Here is a 23,848-nt window from a genome sequence, read left to right on the forward strand (position 1 = left end):
AAGTTTGGAGAGCTCATAGACTGAATGATTGGAGCACCAGCACTAGGCTTTCTGTATACAGGAATACCACCCAAGGAGCGTGCTTCTTTTTGGGCACTAAGTTGAGAAGGAACAGAGTAAGAGTAAGATGGAGGATTATTAAATAAGAAAACATTTTCAATCCCATATTTGCTTTTATTCACAGGGGTTGAAGGTTCATATGATAGTCTTATACGCTTTCCGAGTTCCATCTCAATCGCAGGTGCCAGCATAGAAAAATCAGCAGGGTGGGATCCGAGTGTCTCTATCCCCATCTCTTTTTTAATAGCCTCTCTATCGAGGCTAAGATCAAGAATGGGCTCTTCATTGCCCCATCCCCTAGGGGATAATTTGTTGGCTTCTTTGACAGAGATAGACCCTTGTATTTTATTATGAACCATTGTATTTTGGTTCATAGGGGGAGATTTTGACTCCTGAGAGGGACTCATGGACATGTTCAGCTTTGTATATTTAGCCTTTAAGGGTTCATGTTCAATCTCTGCATGAACCTCGATTTTAGGATCTACGATCTCATAGGTTTCACTACCAGCTGGAAATGTCGAAAGCTTTGGAAAAGAAGAATCTTTAGATAAGCAAGAAATTTCAGGCACCTTCGAAGCTTCTTTAGTCGCAGAGGGGGAAGTTTTAACACCATAGCCAGCTGGGGGATTGATGACCATATCCACCACCCCATTTCCAGATTCCAACAACCCTGACACTGTCTAAGGGAGGCTATTTTTTCTAGGGAAACATCAGTGATAGAGTTGAGGTTGACCTCGAGATCCTCCTCTATAATCACAGGGGGTGGAGCAATGTCTAACAGTGTAGAGACATCATCCAAATCCACCTCATTTTTTTTTTTGAATGTGCTTGTTAGATTTTTTGCCACTACGAAGGCCCTCGGCCATAGTGATAGCACTTAAGGGCAAAACTGCTCGACGGCAAATATAGCCTAAGGCCAATGCCTCTCAGTCGAGTAAAATGCCAGCAAACGCATCAAACTATATAAACAGTGCTAATCAATTCTGGTGTGCCTTGAATACCTTTTCCTCTCATTCAATGCCAAATCCATTCAAACCTCATTAATTTCAACATAGGATTTTACAATGATAGCGTTTTAGCCACTAGTTGATCCTATAAGGCGCCTTAGCACTTAATTATGCCAAAAGATCGCTCCACAGGATAGCATGTATCACCTTGGAAGGTTCACAAACAATTCAGAAAAAACGCATACAACAGCCTTAAGCAGCGGCAAAGAGGATTACCTCTGATCAGGACAACAGATAAAGCCCTAAATGTGTCAACTGTAAGGCTCTGAACCACCCCACCTCAGATGCCGAACAGCCCAACAGCCAGTGCACTTTTGAATGCTCTTCCGAATGCGCGCGCGCAATGCGCGTGCACCGGGTTGTTTGTAGCTGTAGCGTGAAAGCGAGGCTGAATGGGGGGCGTGCCTGAGGGAAGGCCGAAAGGCGGAGCTGCAGTAAAATAAGAAGAAAGAGAAGGAGAGGTGAAGTTGGAAAATGTGTGCCGGCAAAAACACAATTAGCACAGATAGCACAGTTAACAGAGAGCACACAAGGGCTGCCTAAATCGTTTAAAGTCCAAATAGTTACTTGAGCGAGTTGCAACGTGGAAGGAACTTCCTCTTGCCGACTCAGTGCTGGTGGCAGAGAAACAAAGAACAAAGTTCAGCAAAGTCCGTGGATGCAGCAGCAGGGCTCCAGTCTCCAGCAGCGTGGCAGCCCAACAGCCAGTGCACTTTTGAATGCACTTCCGAATGCGCACGCGCAATGCGCGTGCACCGGATTGTTTGTAGCTGTAGCGTGAAAGCGAGGCTGAATGGGGGGCGTGCCTGAGGGAAGGCCGAAAGGCGGAGTTGAGCGAGTTGCAACGTGGAAGGAACTTCCTCTTACCGACTCAGTGCTGGTGGCAGAGAAACAAAGAACAAAGTTCAGCAAAGTCCGTGGATGCAGCAGCAGGGCTCCAGTCTCCAGCAGCGTGGCAGCCCAACAGCCAGTGCACTTTTGAATGCACTTCCGAATGCGCGTGACCTATTCAGAGAGTGTACACTGCTGGCAAGGTCCAGGAAGTAAAGACTGGCAGAGAAACCAGCGCAACTGGGCGAGAACCCCATGCCACAAAGAATCCGAAGTAAAAGCGGAATACCTGCCTCTCTTGGAGCGAGCGAGAGGGCAAGGGGGCGCGAAAGCCAGGAAACGAGAAGAGTAATGCACACTATTCCACACAGCTGGAAAGGGACAAGCCCGCCATACCGAACAAGTGGCCAAAGGAAGAGATTGTGCGAAGCCCTGGAGGAACAGAGGGCGGAAGGAGAGTTTGCCAGAATTAAGTAAGGCTGCATAACAGAGAGGCCTAATGCACCTGGACCAGCAGGAATCCAGTAAGATGTTGGAAAGCTCTGTGTGGAATGCTGCATGCTGGGAACATGAGTCCTGAACAGTCTAATGAACTGAATAATCATTTGTTGCCAGAATTCATGCTGTAAAGAGTTCCAAGCCCATTATTATCAATTGTCTACAATGCTGCATGCTGGGAAGGGGTCTTAAAAGCCCAGCATGAACTAAAGTGCCAACACACTAAAACACTGCATGCTGGGGGAGAATGTCTTACAGTGCTGTGTGACGTGAACTCCCGTTTGGCTAAGAACGATGTATGCTGGGAAACAGAGTCTTAGCGCACATAGCCATCATTTGTCAAAAGCTACTGCATGTTTGGGAAAAGAATATTAAAGCCCAGAGAAAATATAATGCTAATGGTCCAAAATATTGCTGACTGAAAGTATTGAAGCTCAGAATTTACAATACAGCTGCATGCTGACAGCTCAACGAGTCTTAATACCACTCGCTTCCATAGTTCTCAAACCTTTGCAAGCTGAGCAGGAGTTTAACACTTTCACTGCCGAGACTTATAATTTATATGGCAAAGTAATGAAGCCACATGTTCTTCCTTAGGCCATTAAAAGGGTTAAAGCTTAGAATGAACAGAACTGACTTGTCTGAGATACTATACCCCAAGAAAGTGTGTTTGAAGCCACAAACTGAGAAATATCCTAAACAGTGTAATGGCCAGAGCCAAACCTAACATGCAAATTTACCTGTTATCAGAAACATATCTTTTTTTAAAATGTTCCACTGAGTAATCTTTAATACCATCAGGCGTTTCACAGGGCAGAGCCTCATTCTCTGCACTCACACCCCTCGCCCCCTTTGGACTAGTCTTACTTTTGCGAACCACTCCATCTCAAATCATCTGGCCTTTTGTAGAACAGTAATTACTAGCACAAATAGACCTTCAGTTAAACAACAGCTCTGCATTAGACACAAATCCAGCTGTCAAACATGGATGGTGAGTTTGTGTGGCTTTTGGTGCCGATTGTGTGTACCAGTGTTTGTGCGTCCGTCATCCTTTTGGATGGATAGAAGATTGTGTGCCTGGATATTTGTGTGTGTATGAAATTCATGCATCGCTATCCTAGCTGGGAAGCAGTGAGACCTATCCAGAAGGTGTGTATCCTGTGGATTTGAGCTGGGAAGCAACAGAGTGATCTATACATGGGAATGCATCCAGGGGATTACATTTCTGTCTAATGTTTTAGCGCTCGGATGCCTGCGTGTTCCAGTGCTTTACAAATAAAGAAATACAACATATATTTTAACAAAGTGACATTTGGAACACTAGAGTAAATCTAGGGGGAGGGAAGACCCCTTTCCTAGTGGAATTATGTTCTTTTTGTTTTGCTACACCATAGAACTTTAGGCTGGTAACTTTGGGCAAGTTACACGTGTTTAGTTACAGAAAACCTCACGTACACATTATATTCATTTTAGCATGTAACGGTCAGTTTCGGGATTTTGGGCACAGTGCGTAGGATTCTCTATGGTTTAACATCCTGACATGAACGTTCCTTAGTTTTGTTGAGGCAGTTACACCCCTCTTAGAATTGAACAGATAGCGATTCTCCAACATGTTTTCTTTTATTTGTTTTATTTATTTATTTAATTTGTAAAGTGCGCACAAGCCATAAAGCATCAGGACGCTGTAGCACCAGTTACATGGGGCCCAAAGGCAAGAAAGCATAAAGTTACAGAGGAACCGGCAGCAGACAACATTCAAGAGGTATCAAGCAGGTTACTGTTTGCTTTACATGACAGATTAGTTGAACAACTAGGTTATGAAGGCTCTGTGGAAGGTCGAGATGGAACCTTCAGCTCAGGGCAGGTGGGAGGGAGTTCCACTGCTTGGCTGCAATGACCGAGAATTTTGTGCCTCCGCATGTTTGAATTTAGGTTGCACAAGCCTGTGAGAATAGGGGGTTCTGGTGGGCCTAGAAGATTGGGAAATGGTGAATTTTTGCAACAGGTATGGTGGGGCTGACTTGGTGATGCATTTATGGGTGATGGTGATTCATTCTTTGATGGGGAGTTAGTGGACCTCGCTATGGGCAGTTGAGATATGCTCTGAGTGGGGTATGTTAAGGGTCGCGCGAAGGGCATTGTTTTTTATAGTTTGTAGTTTCTTTAGATTACGAGATGAGATGCCAGCAAACAGGGCGTTGCAGTAGTCTAATCTGGCTCCCACCATTGAGCAGGCGATGGTTAGATAGTTGTCATTGGTAAGGACCGGTCTGGCAGCATTGATGAGTTTGATAAGAGTAATCTGCTGCTGAGGAGATCGCCTTGACTTGGTGGGTGAGGGATAGGGTTGAGTCAAGGGAAACTCCTATTGTTTTCACGGATGCAGACACTGCGATAACTGAGCCATCAATGTTGAAGGCTGAATTCAGGGGGTTCAGTTGCTTCAGGGCTGTTGCGGAGCCAATGATGTGAAGTTCTGTTTTCTCATCATTGAGGCAGAGTCTATAGGTAGCCATCCAGGCTTGGATGGTGGCATAGGTGGAGTTTAGTGTGGCATCATGATCGTGGTAGGATCCAGATAGGGGAAGAAGGATTTGTGTGTCTGCATAGTTGTGTATGCAATGCTGAGGGAGTCTAGGTGATCAAAGAGGGGCTTTGTGAAAATGTTGTAAAGCATGGTGGACGCACAAGACCCTTGTGGCACCCGCAGGTTATGGGGTAGGGTGCTGCACAGGCATTCTCTGCAAAGACTTTCATAACTCTGCCTTAGAGAAAGTAGGCAATCCAGGACGCTGCTTCCATGGAAAAGGAGGCTCAGGAAATCAGATGTTGGCATAGAATGTTATGATCGACCAGGTTGAAGGCAGCGGACAGATCAAGGAGGAGGAGTAAGGCTAGCTTTCACTCATCTCTGATCTCGTCCATCTGGATTTTTAAATCTAGGAGTGCAGATTCCGTGCCATGACCTGGGCGGAAAACAGATTGGCGCATACCAAGGATTTGATTAGACTCAAGACGATGTAGTATTTGGGTGTAAGCCAACCTGTCGAGAATTTTGAGGAGGAAGGGAACCGTAGTGATAGGCCGGTAGTTGTTGGATCAGGTTGGATCGAGGGTGGTTTTATTTAGAAGCGGGAGGAACCAGGCTTCCATTAGGCTCGCTGGTACCATCCCAGAGGTGAAGCAAGAGTTAATGAAAGCTGTGATGAAGGGTGCTAATGTTCAGCACAATCTTTGATCAAGGGGGCTGGGCAGACATCGCCTTTACAACATGAGTGCTTGAAGCTTAAGAGAATGGACAGCGATTCCTGTCTAGTCATTTTGTTGAAGGTGAACAGGGGGACTCCAGGCCTGTTTAGGATAGGGGCATAGGAGAGCCTGTGCAGATGGGCGAGGCTGATTTGTTTGGCAGATATTATCTTTTTGCAAATGCCAATCTTCAGCAGAAAGGTCTACTGGATACTGTGTCACGAGGCAGTATCTTTGGTTAGGGTGGAGGTTTGAGGGGCGCGGGGAGGGGTTCAAGTTCTCCAAGAATGGCGAAGAGTTCTTTTGAGTTAGAGTTGGCTTTAGCAATTCTGGTGTTGAAGGTGCTGGCTTTAGCTTGGATAATTGCTTGCTTTTGTTGTTTGAACAGGTTTGAGAATTGACGTTTGGTGTTTTCTGTGGGGTTGTTATTCCAACAAGTTTCTGCAAGTCTTTTTTTGGTTCTGAGGGAGGCTAGATTAGGGGTGTACCAAGAATTCGAGTGAATATTGGGTTTGGCTTTTTTTTAGTAGCTTCGGAACAATGGATTCAATGGCATTAGTCAGAGTTTGAGTACATGTCTGCTAAGTATGTGGGGTCGGTAGAATCAAAGTAGTCAGGATTAAGGGCATCAAGGGGAGGGGTTTTAGCTGGTGAGTCACGTAGATCAACGAGCTAGGTAGGGCAGGAGTGAAGTGGTGGAGGGTTGAGCGTGTGGACCATTGAGAAGTGAGACGGAGATGATATGATGGTCGGACCAGGTACAAGGCGAATTAGATTTGATGGATATGGCAGTTGTTGTTAGCTATCCAGTCAAGAGATTACCATTTGCCAAATAAAAAAGTCTGTAACCCACACTCAAGATGCCCTGTGTCCAAGTCTTACAATACCAACTGGTGTTTATGTTTGTTGTGTTGAAGTTTGTGTGGTGATTGCTTTTTGTGGTCTAAGTTAGGGTGTGCTTGAGTGCAAGGAGACTAGCAATAAAGTGCTGAGGGGCCTGACAAGGAGGTCACAGTGATGATATGTCCTTCCTTTGTGTTCATGGGAATGTTCTTGAAGGAGTGGTGAGAATTCTTGGTTAGTTTAGGTTTGCCCCAATGGGCAAGAGATATGCACAAGGTGGACCAGGATAGTATGGATACGCAGTCTGTTCAGTGCAAAGAATGGGGAGCGACATTTGATGGCCGGAGAGGTGGGGAATACTAGGTTGAGTGTGTCACCTTTTGTTGGGGATTACTTCATTGAGGAGTTGCATGATGCCCCCGTTGCTGAACAGTTGGACTAAAGAATCTGTTTTTTATGTTGGCCTGACTTCTCATGATGCTAGTTGTTAGTTGTGTTGTTTAAAGATGCTGTTGTGATGAGTTCTGCAATTTTATTAAGGAATTCCTTGTTGGATTTGAGCAGATCAAGTAAAAGGTGACTGGGTCAGGGGATGTTGAGGAGTTCCATGGATGCAGGTGTAGTGTGATCCTGGATGTTGGATGTCAATGAAGTCTTGTGGAGGCTTGTGGGCCTCCTCCAGTGCTCTTTGCAGTCCTTGGTTTGGATGCTGTAGCCTCTATGGATGCGGACATCCAGGATATGTGTGTTTTTGTGTGATGAAATTGGCTATGATTGCTGCATGTTGTACTGAGGATTGGGCAATGATGAGCATGAAGTTGCATGTGCTTTGAAGGTGGTGGGTTAGAGGAGTGTGGGAGCGGTGCATGGACTCATGTGTATGTGGGTGATGGCAAGTTTGGGTATGGGAAGCAGTGAATGGGGTGTGAGCACATGCCACTGGCTTACCTGGGTGACGGGGAGCAGGTACTAACAAAACCAAACATGAATTACCCTCGTCGATGTCACGCCTGTCCTTCATCACCCACATGAGAGATTCTCTGAGAGCAATGATTTAAGAGAGGAGAGGGAATGGGGCAGGTAAAAAGAGCAAGCAAAGACAGAAAGTGGTTTGCTGGTTGGAAGGCCAGAGGTCACATGACCCTAATCCACCCTAAAAACGGGTAAATGAAGTTGAAGAGGAGATGGAATGGGTTTTGGGTAGTTAAATAAATGGGGAAAGGATAGTTGGAGATGAGCAAGTTGGCAGGGCAGAGGCTACATGACATTAACTGCAAAAGAAAAAGGCTCTGCAGCATGTTAAGAGGAGCAAGGAGGACATGGAAAGGCAAAAAAGTGGCCAATACATACATTGATTAGCTGGTGGTTGTAGCAGAGGTCATGTGACCTTGCACCAATTGACAAACTGAATAGATGGCTGAATGGATAGATGGAAGTTCATATTTGGATAGAGTGAATATGTGTTTAGATGGATGGTACCTGTGCGTGTGTGTATATTCATTGAAACAACTTTAGTTAAGGGACAGTTAAGATTATCAGATTTAACGCAAAGAAAACCTTGAAATTCAGTGGATGTGGGAAGGGATGACCATCTTAACTCAGCAACCCCCCCTTGATGACCACCAAGATCAAATGATGTGTTATTTATCAGTGCTTACGCATAAGCTCTTTACATAGAACACATACACATACAATAGCACACAAACGGAGTGGGTGCTCATTTATCTATCTCGGAAGGATGCCAGGCTGAGTTCATCCTACCTGGATTTGAACCTTCGACCTGCAGATCACACAGATCACAGCAGGAAACGCTCAAACCACTGAGCTCTCTTACCAGCCATTTTACCAGATGTTGCACCAATAGGTTTCTTTAGGGCCCACTAACCATGGCTGGCGGCTGTCGCCACTGTACCTGTTCCACCAATAGGTTTACTTGGGGCCCACTAGCCATGGTCTTCCGCCATGCCCACTCTGCATGTTTTACCAATAGGTTTCTTTAGGGCCCACTAGCCATGGCCTTTCAGTATGACAAGTGGCACAGAGACCCATTACTCCCTGCCTAGTACATGTGATCACTGAAGGTGCAACATTTCTTTTTTTTAAGCTCTTTTCCGCTTCTTGCCTTATTTTCCTGATAATGTCACCAAAATACACAAGGTTTTGTTGCAATGTATTATTCATCTTAACCGTTTTCAAACTAAACGTTTTTTCTGGGAATTTCAAAGGATTTGTTGCTATGTATCTTTCACATTGACCCTGACTTAATTAAAGTGTTATCACTGAATATTAAGGCTTTTGTTATACTATAGTTTGTTGTGGCCCACTAGACATGGCCTTTGGCCATGGTCACTGTCCATGTTGCACCAATAGATTAGTTTGGATCCCACTATCCACGGCCTTCAGCCTTTGCCATTGGCCACGGCTGCCGGCCTTGGCCCCTGTACATGTTACACCAATAGTGTTCTTTGGGGCCCATTAGCCATGGCCTTCCACCATGACCACTGGCCATGGCCTTTGGTTGTGGCCACCCTGCATGTTGCACCAATGGTTTTCTTTGGGGCTCACTAGCCATGGCCTTCAGACACGGCCAGTGGCAACGGTCTTCAACCATAGCCACTGTTCATGTTGCACCAATAGCATTATTTGGGGCCCATGACCTTTGGCTGTGGCCTTGGTCCAAGGCCTTTGGCCATTGCCACAGTACATGTTGCACCAATAGCATTATTTGGGGCCCTGGAGCCATGACCTTTGGCTGTGGCCTTTGGCCAAGGCCATTGCACACAGTACATGTTGCACCAATAGGGGTCTTTGGGGCCCACTAGCCATGGCCAGTGGCCGCAACCTTTGACATTGTTCACTGTCCATTGTTGCACCAATACCATTCTTTGGGGACTACTAGCCATGACCTTCGGCCATGATCAGTAGCTATGGCCTTCGGCCTTGCCCACTATCCATGTTGCACAAGTAGCTTTTTATTTGTGCCCACTAGTCATATCTGAAAAGGCCATGAGCAGTGGCCATGGCCATCAGAATTGGCGACTGACCATATTACACCAATAGCATTTTTTGAGGCCCACTAGCCATCGCCTTTGGCTGTGGCCACTGTACATGTGGCATCAATAAGTTGTGTGGCTCACTAGTCATGGCCTTCAGCCACGGCCAATCGCAACAGCCTCTAATCCAGGCCACTGTCCATATTGCACCAATAGCATTCTTTGGGGCCCTGTAGCTTAGGCCTTCGGCCATGACAATTGGCCAAGGCCTTTGACCGTTGCCACTTTCCATGTTGCACCAAAAGGCATCTTTTGGGTTCACTAGCCACAACCTTTGGCCTTGAACACTGTCCATTTATGCACCAATAGCATTTGGGACCTACTAGCCATGACCTTCGGCCATGATCAGTGGCTTCGGCTTTGGCCACTGTCCATGTTGCATGAATAGCTTTCCTTGTGCCTTCTAGCCATGGCAGTAGGCCTTGGGCAGTGGCCACTGCCGTCAGTATTGGTCACTGTACATGTTACAATAGTAGTTTTCTTTAGGGTCCCACTAGCCATGGCCTTCGGTCATGACCAGTGGCCATGGCTTTTACCATGGCCAATGTACATTCCAAACTAATAGGCTTCTTTGGGGCCCACTAAACATGGTCTCCGCCCGTGGCGACTGTACATGTTGGACCAATACACTTCTTTGGGGCCAACTAGCCATGGCCCATGGCTTTCGGCCTTGGCCACTGTACATATTGCACCAATGGGTTTCTTTGGTAGCCATCCCCACTAATTACATTACTGATAATAGCTCTCCTGGCATCACTGATGACATCACTTATATTAGTGGTTTGATTAACAGTACATTGTATTCTGCCCTGGTTTCTTTAAAAGTAGTATACAGTGCACAAATGTAGATGCATAAGGAGATTATTACAACAAAGAGCAGTATATAAGTATTATGTACTTTGGAATGTAATCTGTTATAGAATATAAATTCATTTTCAAAGGAAATGACTAAAAGTATTAATACAATTGATATGTCAATAATTAAATATTTGCTTTCTAATATAAAAAAAAATGTCTATAAATGTACCTATGTAGTATACGTAACTGATTTGTTTTTGTATATTAGCCACACCTAGACGACGTGTTCATGTAAGATTACAGTAGGGAGAATTGTAAATTTAAATGTGTACATTAACTATGTTCATAATACTTACTATTAAATATGTTCTACCTCTTATTTTTACTACTACATAGACTTTTTATATTAATTTGAAATACCTGAAACAGATTAACCTGAATCAGGAAGTTTCATTGAAATTAAGTATTGTAATTGCTTACTATAATATATGACCTTCAAACCATTTTTATAACATTATACATTTTTGTTAAAAATGTTTTAAGTTGATAAGTACTATAAATGAATGCTCCAGACATGATACTTCTGTATCAGTGTGTTGTTCCATGTTATGTTATTATTGAGAAGTGTAAGAAAATAAACTGTGTATCAAGAGGTTAACAAAGATATTCTAATGTATTTGATAAATAATGTCATATATGTAATTATTGATCTCATCAGTGATGTCTTGCATGATGTCATTAGTACCACCACCAGTGATGTCATCATTGATGCATGTGTGATGTAATTAGCAATGTCACCAGGCATGCCATCATTGTGGGTATACACTGTGCAACAGGGGCCGCATAGTTAAAATGAACTTACTTGAAATGGGAGTGCTGAATTTTAGGGGGTTTGTTGCATTAAATCTGATCACCTTAACTATCTCTTAACTAATGTATGTTCAATGAATTTCAAAGGTTTTGTTGTACTTTAGTTTCCTCCCCCAAATCCCCAACTTCACATGGTGTCTTCATCGACACTCGTGACCTCTAGGCTGATGTGATTGCTATTGCTATTTATATAGCGCCTATGGCCAGGCCATCTAAGCAATGTCTCAAAACAAGTTGTTTTCCTCTAGGAGTGACCACATAAAAAGAGAATGTTATTAGACTCTATAAGAATGTGGGCAGTTCATTGCAAAGTTTGAGGGCATGCTTTTCCCTCCTCCAAATAGTGCTTTGAGTTCTTTCATTTGCGGTTTCTCCTGATGATATCGGAGGAATCACTCAAAGCATTTCTGTAAAGCCTCTCTGCTGCAAAGCACCAAGGCCGATATATATAAAGATTTAGAGGTGCAGGGGACCCCCCCCTTCTCTGTCAAATATTTTTAAAGCCACTGCCTGGTTCTACCCCAAACCATAAAGGGAATTAAGTCCATGCTTTGTGGCCATATTGTTTCATATTTTGTCCCAATCTGCCAAGCGGTTTTACGCTACGGCTGTTAAAAAAAAAAATGTTCTCTATGGGAAAATAAATAGGAGTCAGAAGGTTGGGAACATTATGTTAAAAAATTTAAGTTATTAAGAAATCATAAAACGCAATTTTCATGATTTCTTAATAACTCTTTTTTAACGTAATGTTCCCAAACTTCCAGTTTGTAGGGTATATTTGACAACCTTTGTATTTGGAAAATGTTATCCAAATCATTACAGCAAGTCAAAAGGTATAAGCCTTGCTCAGCCTCTCTGCTGCAAAGCACCAAGGCCGATATAAGGTTTTTAAGGAACAGGGGAACCTCCTTATCTGTCAAATATTTTAAAAACTACTGGATGGATTTCCCCCTAAGCTAGTCAAGGACATTAATTGTATTTTATTTTATTGTTATAGTTGTTTTTGTTTTTATTTCAAAAGAACTTCTACAACTTAAAATAGCATATAGCAAATAAATATAACAAACAAATTCAATACAATACAATTAATCTTAGCTTAGATTATTAGTAATCCACGTGTAGTACAAACATAGACAGTTACAATTCAAACCACAGTACACTCAACATTAACTCTTATTGTCTATGTAACCAGACATAACAATTAAGTTATGCCAATCAATACGCACTTGTCAAAAACTCATTTAAATCTCCTAATTCTAATGTATGCTACTCGCATATCCTTCTAAATTGCATGTTTTTTTCATTACAGTAGTTCAAAAGCCCATGCAGCTTTAAGCCAGACTCTATAAAGTGCAATGTGCATGGACTCCGGGCGTGTTCAAGCAACAGTGCCAAAAGTGTTCTGTTTGAATAGTGGTATAGGAAATGGGAATGGGCACATGTATTTCACGAGGCAATTGTACACACTCATGGCTGTGGCATTTGCATTTAACTCACTAGGTTCTTTAACATCACAAGCCAGCTTGATTTTCAATTGCAAGATCAGGATCTACAATAGATTTTACTTTGACTTTAGACATGCAACAATATTCGCATTGTGTTGGTTGACAGGATATTAGAATCTCTTTATCAAGTCCATATCTAAGGAATCCTCTTGGGAGCGTATTAAAGTTGCTGTTGCAGAACGACACAATGGACAAGTGTTATTGCCCCGAAATCTCTTCATTGGTTGAATTAATTCAAAACCGCAGGATTTGAGTATGCTCAATGCTGGTATTTTTGTGAACAAGTCAACCAATACAGATCTATTTATTGGCTTCTTAGTTCTTGTGTCAGCTTTTTCGCAAAATTTTACAACCCTATTATTAAGAGAACACACAGGTTCTTTGGTCGGTTTTTCTACTGCCAATTTATCTTTAGCGTCAATACTTGTGTTTTTTGCGGCACGTGGCAAGTTGATAGGAGAGATTGCTCCACTTGTCAGCACACTCTCAGAACGATTATGTTCATGGTTGGTTTCAGGCACTTCGGTGCTACTTGGCCTGCTATCTTGCAGTAGCCAGCTAGTCAACGTGCCTGTTTTCTGTGCTTGCCTTTTTTCTTCTGCAATTTGCACATTTGCGTATTCATCTGGATATTCCTTGCGGCTCGCTTAATGATGTGGCCGTGAAGTTTAAGGGATGCCGTCAGTGAAGCGCAACATCGTCTATACTAATCAATGATGGTATCTTTTCTTTTTGCTGTTTTCGTTTTTTTGCCTGTATCCTGGCTTGCTTATTAGTAGGGGAACTCAGTCGGGAGTCTAGTATGTTGACTGATTTACAAGAGAGATCATGGTTCTCTGCTGAAGTGTTTGCAGTTACCCCATCCTTTGTTTTATTTATTGGGTTCACAACCATTTCTTTGCCAGCGCTTTGCATATCCTTATGGTATTGATAGAGAACTTCTAATATTTCACTATGCTTTTGAAACTGGGTATAAACCCTATCACATAGTTTTATCAATATCAAAATGGAGCAAACTATTTTATGGAGACATAATATTAGATGTCGGAATACCATTGTTCGACTTAATTTCAGTTTGCTACATTACGGCAGCATTATTCGTGATTCTGTTATTCCCATCATTTTCCAGAGAGGCATTCATGGTGTGCTGGCATAGACAACGGGAATAGAGGAGACCTGCTAGATAATCGAGGTGAAGCTCTTGCTTCATTGCTATGTACAACATGCATTGCAGAATCAGAACATTCGTTGTCATGCTCCCTGCGAATGTCTGCAACTTCAGCCGCAGCTCTATTTGAGCCACATTAGCGATAGCAGAGATCAACTAAAAAATTATCGTCAATTGCCCCAAATGAAGCTGCGGATGATAAGCTTATATTAGCATGACCATTACTGGCATGAATTTGCGCAATGGCAATGGGCATTTCTTTATTCAGTGCCTCGATCGACTCCACATTTCCGTGTTTAAAGAAGTCAGTAATTTGGCCAGGAATTTTTCCAATCGGAGTCCTCGTTTTATTTTGATCATCATTTACGGGAGATACATTGTTTTCGTTGGTTTTGTCATTGTTCATGGCGGTACGTTCTTCATCACGTTGATGCCTTGTACTTTTGCCATAAGGCTTTGATTTACACAAATTGTAATGCTTGCTTTTGCACAGTGTCTTTCCTGGCATAATTCAAACACAGTACTGTGGTGGCTTACCTTGACATTACCACTCACAGCACCGGATAAAACACAGCTGAAGCAGGAATTTGCGGGCTGCTCTCACAATAAAAAGGTAGATGAAATTAAACAACTTAAGCAATTGAAGTCTCTGAAAGGCTTTTACCTCGCTCCCCCGAACACCGCCAAACCCACCCCGCTAAACATTCTGAGTGGGCGGCTATGTTGATATAGAGTCTTCAGGAACGGGCCTGAGCAGTAGGTTAGCACGGAGAGTAGAAAGACTGCTTTCCAACGCAGTAAAGAGAAAAACACAATGCAGTGTTACCAGAGCCACCGCCAAACACACTCTGCAATTATAACACTTTGTGCCCAATTTGTTTCTTATTTGTTCCAAATCTGCCTAGCGGTTTAAGCACTAAAGTTGTTAAAAAATGTCACTCTTTTCCATTTTATAGCGTATTGTTCTCAGGATTTGCAGTTGGGGCGGGAGTGTGGGGGGTGGCCGACAACCATTTCATTTTGAAAAGATCATCCAAATCCATCCTGCAAGTCTCAAAGATTCTTAGCACAAACCTGTCCGGGAAATAAAGTCAACATAAGTTGTTTCTCATTTGGTCCAAATCCATCCAGCGTGTTTTGCGCATCAGCAAGCACAACCTTTTCTCTATGGGAAAATGAATGGGTGTAGGCAAAATACAAGGTTGTTTTGCTTTAATTTTGTTTAATTTCTTAACAAATCTTCCCAAAATGTCCAGTCTGGAGGGGCCCAGGACAAACGTTTTGTTTAATATCTACCAAATCCGTCATTCAAGTCAATAGTTATAGCAATAGAATGTTCGGATTTCCCATGGATCCTGGCAATCACCTTAACTATAGTGCAGTGACAGCCGCCCTATGATATATATATATATATATATATATATATATTGGTTGGTGGTGATTGTATTAATACACAGCACTTGTTTATTCATAGGAATTGTATATTTAATTAATGTGTGTACGGATGGATGATTGGTGGACTTGTGTGCAGTTGAATGGGAAGTGAGACGCAGCATTTATCAGATATTGTGACTGACTCACCTTTAAGGCGGGCATTGAGGAGCTAGAGACTAGGGAACATTGGTGCCATGCAAAGCCACTGCTATGTGATGCAGTCCCTGGGGTGATGTGCAGGTGATCTTAACAGGCCCTTCCATTCTCCCACCTCAGCACCAGCAACAAGCCCCATACCTGCCCAACCTCTGTCAATTTTTGTTTGGATGGCCTGTATTTTTGTTTTAAAGGCTGTGGATATTTCTTCAGTCAATGTTTGTGATGGGGTCGGAAGGTTGGTTGGTCACGGCTTCAGGGTTTGAGAGTTCTGTGTATTTTGAAGAGTTTGCAGTTTTCTGACTTGTGCTGGGTGTATGGGTGTTTGGAAATTACCAGGTTTCTTTTCTCTTGGCCTCTTGTATATAGATCACAAGTTTTCCTTTTATGTGTAGATAGACGGGAATTGTGTGTACGTGTGTTAGTCTACGTGGCACAACAGAGGTATGCCTTACGTCACAGTCCACTTATTTTCTGTGCACATCTCATATTTATGAAATGGAAGTCGTACATTCACGGAAACAGGAGACAAATACAACCGGGGACAGGAGAAAGGGGCTGGGAACTCCACATAGTACAGAAAATGGAACCATGCTATGCACAAACCAAATATGTCTAACCTGTCCACATATCTACACTTCCGATGCCATTAGCATATCCCACATGGGACAGAATTACAAACGATGAGGCATTTCACAGGTGCATTATACAATGCTGTGTACTTGATTAGGTGTATGAAATGTCCCAAGGGTTGCTAGAACAAGGGAGAAACTGCCCAACAATAACAAAAGCAGAGAAATATTCACCAGCATAACATCAGGAGATGTAGGAAAGACAGTCCAATAGGTGAGCATGTCTTGGAACCAAATCATACTCTTGATGCGCTTAAGATCACTGCACTTAAATGTCATTTCAGGACAGAAAAAAACAAGTGCACTTTCTACTGTGAGATTAATGATTAATGCCACTTTTCTCAGTGGAATAATGACAAACTATTTCAAGCACTACTTCAGTGAAGTGGCGCTAACATGAAAACAACCTCCATGGTGATTCAGTACTGTTAGTCTTTTCTCTCTCTCTTTCACAAATGGTTGGGAATACCTGCACTGCAGGTAGTACTGGAAGGTATCGCCAGAATATAGGTACAGAGGGGAATATACAGAGGAGTGGGGAGTGTTGCTAGGAGATGTGCAATTATTCATGGTGTATAAATCTTTAATAGATACAATAGCTTGTGGCATTTTCTTCTCTTTTATTTACACTTCTCTCCATTGAAGAATGGAACATGGTAATGAAAAGGGGAGTGACGATGTTGGATATTTTAACTTGCATGGCACTGCTGAACTCTGGTATGTTTAATGTTAAATCTCACAGTGCACTACATATAAGGACTATGAAGGGTTTCCTTAGGAAAAGCTGTGTGTCTTTACATGCAGTTTAAACCTCAAAGCCATGGCTCCTGGTCCAGTCACAATGTGGCCCCAAGTTATTCACTGGTTGGACGTGGGAGGCAGCAGGATGAAAGAAGTGAGAAGACAACCCTTACCATGTCCCCAGGCTCTTTACTCAGGGTCCAGACAGTCGTCATTATGTTGGTGGTGATGCCCACCTCAGGTAGGGCTTCCAGGACGCTTTCCATTGTTGCCAAGCCCTTGGTCTTGGGAGGAGGCTGTCGCATTGTGCTGGGACCGTTGGGCATCCAGGAGAGGAAATCAAACTACAGCGCCCAATACAAAAGGAAAGAAAAACAATATTTCAGCATGGTGGGACCTCGGGCAGCAGGAGGTTAACAGACAGTTTATAGGAACACGTTGGAGCGAGAATACACCAATTAAAGAATCATTACTGATGAGGATGACATTGCAACATCATGGGAGCAGGGTAGGTAAGAGGTCATGCTCGTTTAGCCAGGACAAAAGTACAAAAAGCTACCCCTTGCCAGCCACACCTACCAGCCATTATCTATTGGTCTCAATCACCCCAGTTTTTGAAAGAGTTTTTCTAGGATTTGTGAGAAGAGCAAATCCCAGAAATGGTACAAACCAAATGGAAAAAATGTGTTCAATGAATGAGAGGGAGAGTCTACAGCCTCAGTATGAGCAGCTCGGAGAAGAAAATACTCTCCTCAGTAAATTTAAGATGGACATCAACAAGACTCTTTAGAGTACCATAAACCGACCAGTACTGCAGCTTCAATATTTCCCAATGAATATTAAGACAAATATAAGGCAGAAACGTGTTAAAGGCCTACCCTCTTATTGCCCAATGTAAGCATCGCTTTTGCATTTTAGATCTGACGAAGACACAATTCTCTCTGCCCTATATTATATCCAGTGACCTTTTTAAAATGTATGTGATGTTTAATGGGGATGGGTGAAGTTTCCATAGCGTTAGGACGGAGCATGAATCCTGCTTATATGACTGGGCAGATTTGAGCCAGGCTTCCTCCAGCAATTCTATATTTTTTCAAACAGATGGCAGATTGGATGCCAGCTTCAACAGTTTTATGGGCAGTATATTTGGCCGCCTCATAATGTTAATACAGCCCATTTTCTTTTTTCTAAATGCTCCAAATGTTGGAAGTTAAGGTGGCGGAGGCAGAGAGTGTGAGAAATTATTTCGGGCTCAAGTATAAAATCAGAATTAGAATTCGCTTCATCACTAGACCACATCTCCTCCCTTCATTACAAAGGGCCTCATTTAGTTAATAGCCTTTTCCTAAATCCCACAATTAGCTTCTCCCTGTATATATTGAAATACTTGAAGTTGAGTTAAAATGACAGCTGCATTTTGTGTCGCTCATCCTTTTTGCATAGACTTGCATAATAGCCTCACAGTTAAGGGGTTAAGTCTCAAATTACAAGTCACACATATGGCTTAGTTACAACATGACACGTTCAAATTTAGAATAAGGTAAATGCGTTGCAAACCCACATTGGGTCTACTCATAGTTCAAGTCAGCACTTAAAATAGCATGACCTTCCTTGGAGTTTAAATGTATGTCATATATGTCATATTACAAACTAATGAAAGGGAGAGCAGGCATCACCCTACAGGTTTTACTTCTGGTGAGGCTCAGCCACAAATGCCCTTTGGAGAAGGACAGATGGTTCATGGAGCCGGTGGCTACAACCCGAGCTATGCAGATATTGGTTCACGGAAATATGTGCAGCACACATTCTCACTCACCTGCCCACTGTTGACAGCAGCATGCTCGGCTGAGCATGTGAAGATCACCATGGTCAGATACTTAATGAGCTCCACGCGGGTCTCCAGAGAAGAAGGGATGCCTAAGAGAAAAGCAACCAGAAGTAAACCAGTAACTGCGATGGACATGTTCAAGAGCACCAGAACATTACATACATGAGCAGTCCAGATCCAGACTAGGGTGACAGGCGTGGTCTTGTGATCACATCTCTGGGTAGCTTTTTCCTGTAGCACCAGCACTGCAACGCTTTCAAGTTATGGGAAATTGAATACATTTGGGTGCTTGGTGATAGAGTTTATCTTCGATCTAGATCTCCGGAATACTTGAGCATTGCAATGAATGCAGCTTTCTTTCGGAAACACAAATCAGATCTCTTTTTCTTTTTTATGTTCAATGAAGGAGCATGTTAAGCCGCCCCAGTTCACCATAAGTGTTGGTTGACACTAGCCCATTCCTGTCTGCCAGGATGTGTGTTTATGTCCCTTTCACTTCCTGCTCCTTTTGAGCATCAGTCTGATCAGCAGTGATGGCCTTCTTAGACAAATCAGAGAGATTGTGGAAGTGGCAGTCATCACAAGGCCAAATCCCCATAACCTGAAAGGAAATTGCATTGTACGATCTTTCACTCTTCGCGGTACATTGTCTATCGGTATCTGTATGATTCAGCAAACCAATGCTATCAATTGATAACAGGCACAAACACCAATATCACAAAGAGCTAAAGGCTTACTTTTTAAACGTTTAGTATTCAGAGTGCAATATGCTTAATCACCGGGCTTGCAGAAACAGAGTGATACCAAACACGGTCCCTATCAAACAGGAAATCACCCTGATGCAGCCAAGTAGGCTTACAAAATCTCAATTATATCCAGATAATCAAATTTAACAAATGAAATCAAGCTGAACGTTTCACTACTTGGGATCTGGTTTACAAATACAGTGACAGGCACTAAGCTTCCAGCACTGAGGTTGTCCAATCTTACCTGAGGATTTTCTCTCCAAGAAACCTTCTTTGAAGATCTCGGCCACCCAGGCCTGCAGCTCAGGGTCCTTCTGGATGCTCTCCTCACTCTTATAGTAATAGTCAACAATGCCTGACACATAACTAAGAGAAAAGGGAGGAATTTAAATGAGATTTCATCTACTCACCGTAACCCATTACAAGCACTGTGGGATTATATGATCTTTATAATGCTACCATAATATCAATATATCCCAACCTCCTGCAAACACTACAGGATTATGAACATTGCCTCATTACTATCAACATATACCCACAGTTTCCAAGCATTATGAGCCTTGTATTGCATCAGTACTCTCAACATATCTAGGGTGTGGAAGCAAGACACCGAAGCGTAACACTGGTTTGAATCCCGGACCCATGCTTAGAGACTAGTCTCTGGTATTAAGCACATTATTAAAGGTTAATTAATACCTACCCCTACACACATTACAGTATTATAAACTTTGCAGTGCATCAGTACTATCAATATTTCCCAATCCTCTTCCAGCTCTAGGGGTTTATGAGTTTTGTGTTGCATTCCTGCTACCCATTTATTACCCCCCTAAAACAACTAAGCATTTACTGTGATCCTACAACCCACAGTCCACAGGGGAACTCCCCCCCACTCAATCCCTCCCTGTCACCCTCACACTGCCTAAACAACCTCTACCTGTGTCATGGGCAGGTGGAGCAGGGAAAACTTACATCACCTCATTTCTCGAAGCCAGCATCACCTTCAAGATATTTTACTGCATTATTTTCAGTCTAAAAAAGAGATATTATATACCCAACACATTTATACCCTATATTTTTCCAATCAATATTTCTATTGGCTACCTGGGCAACACTTCAATCCAGTGCACTAGTCAAATCTGCCATATGGCATCCTGGTTACATGGAGATCTCTGCATCAGGTGCAAACACATGCTGAACAGCTTGTAGTAACTATTACAAAGGGAAACATCCCTAATGGCTGAGGGAATGCTAAATAAAAAAAAATCATTTTCAATACATCTGAACATGTATTGGTTGCTTTAATTATGAAGCCCAGTTTCAATGAAGGATTGTAGACCTTATAGAATCCAAAAGATGTGATGTTAGTTTCACCTGAGTCTGTAGTTGCACATGCCATTAATGGCCGAAATCCACAGCAATAGTTGATAAAGCCGGGATGTGCATCTGTATCCTATATTATTTTTTTCTTTTTTATTTAAAACAGTGTTTGGCTTAAAGCTAAACCTTACACAGTAAAACAAATAAATTCAGCAATATACAAAATCCAGCACAACATCAGACCTTAAATCAAATTCTTCAATACTTATTTCTCTTGTTAAAATGATGGTTTTACAATAGAAATCACATTTTGAAATGTGACATTTGAACATCCCTTCTTAGTCAGTCCACACCCAATATAAATGAGCGTTCAAACTAAAAGATGTAATTTTTATAGTAATTGGTTTTTATTCAAAACCTTATACAACACAAATACATTTCATGATTCAATTTCAACTATCGCACCACTAAAGATACATTAACATTTAGGTATTGAAAAAATACAATTTGAATTAAAACAAAGTAATATTTACAACCGATTTGTCACAGTTCATAATTTAATGAATCCTCCACCCTATGACACCTTACACTTTAATAGATCATGTGATCATTACTTTCATTAAAAATGTAACTACATTCATTAAAAGAATCAATGCAGTACCTTGTAGGATGCATCTCCAAAAATTCAGTAAACAAATCAGCTAAACAGTTCTTCCCTAATATTCTGCATTGACGGACAAGAAATCAGGTGTTTTAGCATTTCCAATGAACCTCCTCAAAACCGACAAAGTGCACTCTCCCTTTGGCCTCAAATTGATAACACCTCACTCATTTGCAGAAGGTTGAATCTAAACCTCATGAATGTTTCTCTGTAACGTCTATCCAGAAACTGTTTAAGGTATTTCAATAGAGTTCCACCTTTAATAGAATCTATACTAATTTCCTTATTTGAACCATACCTAGTCCTTGCTTCACCTATCCATATCCAATCTCTAACATTTTGACCGATACCTGTCCAGGATTTACCAATAATAATTCTAGGGGCACCTCCTAATGTTACATAATGAGTTGATAGTTTGCCTTGAAGATCAACCCCCCCCCCCTTCTCCATTTGCAAACCCATTACTGCATACAAGGAGTTTCTTTCACAAATCAATTTCCTGTATAGTAGTAAGGTCATTAATTGAACAATTAAGATCAAAGAATTCAGATCAAATTCAAATTGTATCTTATTTAAGTGTACACAATTAGGCAACAATAATGCTGTTCTTAAGATCATCCCTTCCAATGTAAGCAGTTCCAAATTCTCCACCCAGCAGCTAATTTCCAAACCGTATGATAATACAGGAATCGCTTTGGATCTATAAAATTGCAGAAGTGGTTGCAAGGTAAACCAGCAGTATATCTTTCCTCATGTAATGCATTTGGGCCGCGGATTGATGGCCCTTTACCCACAAATCCCTTTTGCAATTTCTGTACTCTTTTTGCCTAGTGAGTCCATACCACAAATATTTCACTGAAGAGACAACCGACACTGGAGTACCACCCATCAATCACTGGAAATCAGCCAGATTATATTTCCTTCCTGAAGCACATTATATTAGATTTTTTCGGATTAATGATTAAGCTTTTCAATGAGGTATAATCTTCAAGATGTGCGAGTAGCCTTTGCAGTCATACTGCTGTTCTATCCAGGAGCAAGATATCGTCTGCCTAGGTCACCCAGAAACATCTTTCCTCATTTATCTTAGGGGCGACAAAGGCGGTTTCTTTTGAATAGTTCACACAGATCTGAAAGATATATGTTGAAGAGGCAGGGGGCCAAGACACACCACTGCCTCAATACCGGTGCGTCTTTATAGTTTTAGAGACCTCCCCATTCATATTCAGCCTTACTTTTATCACTGTATCTTTATGTTCGATCAGAATCTCCAATATGTATGCAGGTAACCCCACTTAGAAAGCTTTGCCCAAAGTCTTGCTCTATCAACTGTATCAAACGCCAAAGGGAACCTTCCCTTCCCTACATGCCTGATCGATTAATGACTAAATAAGCAGCCACTTGCATCAGTTACAGTAGCCCACCTAAAGCCCGTCTGAAATTTGGAGATTCTCTCTGTATCTCTACAGCAAACTTATATTGCTTTCAGAAGGCATCTTGCAAATACTTTACTTTCTATGTCCATTAATGCAATTGTTCTATAACTTGTGGGCTTAAGATGACTTCCCTTCTTATATATCGGAACAATTATAGAGGTAGACCAAAAGAGAGGGATGCTTTTGCAAACAATAACATTTTGGAATAAGATGTTAAACATTCACCCAGACTCACAGGTCCTGCTTCAAGATTAAGTTGCACAACCCAGTCGGACCTGGTGCTCGTGAATTGGATCTGGCTTTTATTATCACTTCCAGATGTTGTGCAGAAATGTCCATATCCGATCCCTCACTACATACTACTATAACCGTCATAGTTCTAATAAGTATCTTTCAATCATCTTCCGGAATAGGGTTTATCATCTCTAGCTTGTCCTTCCCTTTTCTTAGATTGATAATATTCCAGAAGTTACTATTTTTTCCAGGACTGCCTCAAGCATTATTTCTCCCATCCCTTTGGGCAAGCAGCCACCTATGGCTTTTAATCCTATTTTTATAGGCTTGTTTTTATTTCTTTATTGCAGAGATCTTAGCTTTCTGATCTAAGAAACCAGTAATTACTTCCTTGATCTTTCTTTGTCAGGTGTATTGACCCACGTTTGAGTCATTAAGCTGCAACATTTGGTGCTGTGGGCTTAGAAAATCCAAGATGGCCAAAAAGCCCACATGTGCGCCAGAATCCAGGAGAACCGCGCAGTTTGTGCGCACACCAAAATGGTCACCTAACCTTCCACCCACCAGTGCGAGCGTGATGGGCCAGGGGTGCCATGAGTGGAATGTGTGCCAAAGGAAAAACAGCAGTGCCTGTTAGCTTAAAAAGCCCTTTGAAATCACCCTGGTTTCTCTGAATGCAAGCTAAAAATGCCTATGTCAAACATTGCAGGATATTCAAAAATCTCACTGAACACCAGCAGACATTTGGCAGAATGAAGTTTTGTGTGCATACAAAATCTGG

At 42.2% G+C, this 23,848-nt stretch overlaps 1 protein-coding gene across 4 annotated transcripts in view; it reads right to left on the reverse strand.

Annotated features, from left to right (window-relative positions):
• The window catches only part of LOC138568665 (polyunsaturated fatty acid lipoxygenase ALOX15B-like), a 251,431-nt gene that overhangs the window by 26,557 nt on the left and 201,026 nt on the right, over positions 1-23,848 (reverse strand). For all 4 annotated transcript variants that reach the window (XM_069646453.1, XM_069646455.1, XM_069646452.1 and 1 more), the window contains exons 11-13: positions 19,664-19,785; positions 18,662-18,762; positions 17,019-17,189 (exon numbers count right to left, since the gene is read on the reverse strand). In XM_069646453.1, the coding sequence (XP_069502554.1) occupies positions 17,019-17,189; positions 18,662-18,762; positions 19,664-19,785 (394 nt within the window). The remainder of the gene's footprint in view (positions 1-17,018; positions 17,190-18,661; positions 18,763-19,663; positions 19,786-23,848) is intronic.

Source organism: Ambystoma mexicanum, chromosome 1p, assembly GCF_040938575.1.
Source record: "Ambystoma mexicanum isolate Mex_15411 chromosome 1p, UKY_AmexF1_1, whole genome shotgun sequence".
NCBI lineage: Eukaryota > Metazoa > Chordata > Amphibia > Caudata > Ambystomatidae > Ambystoma > Ambystoma mexicanum.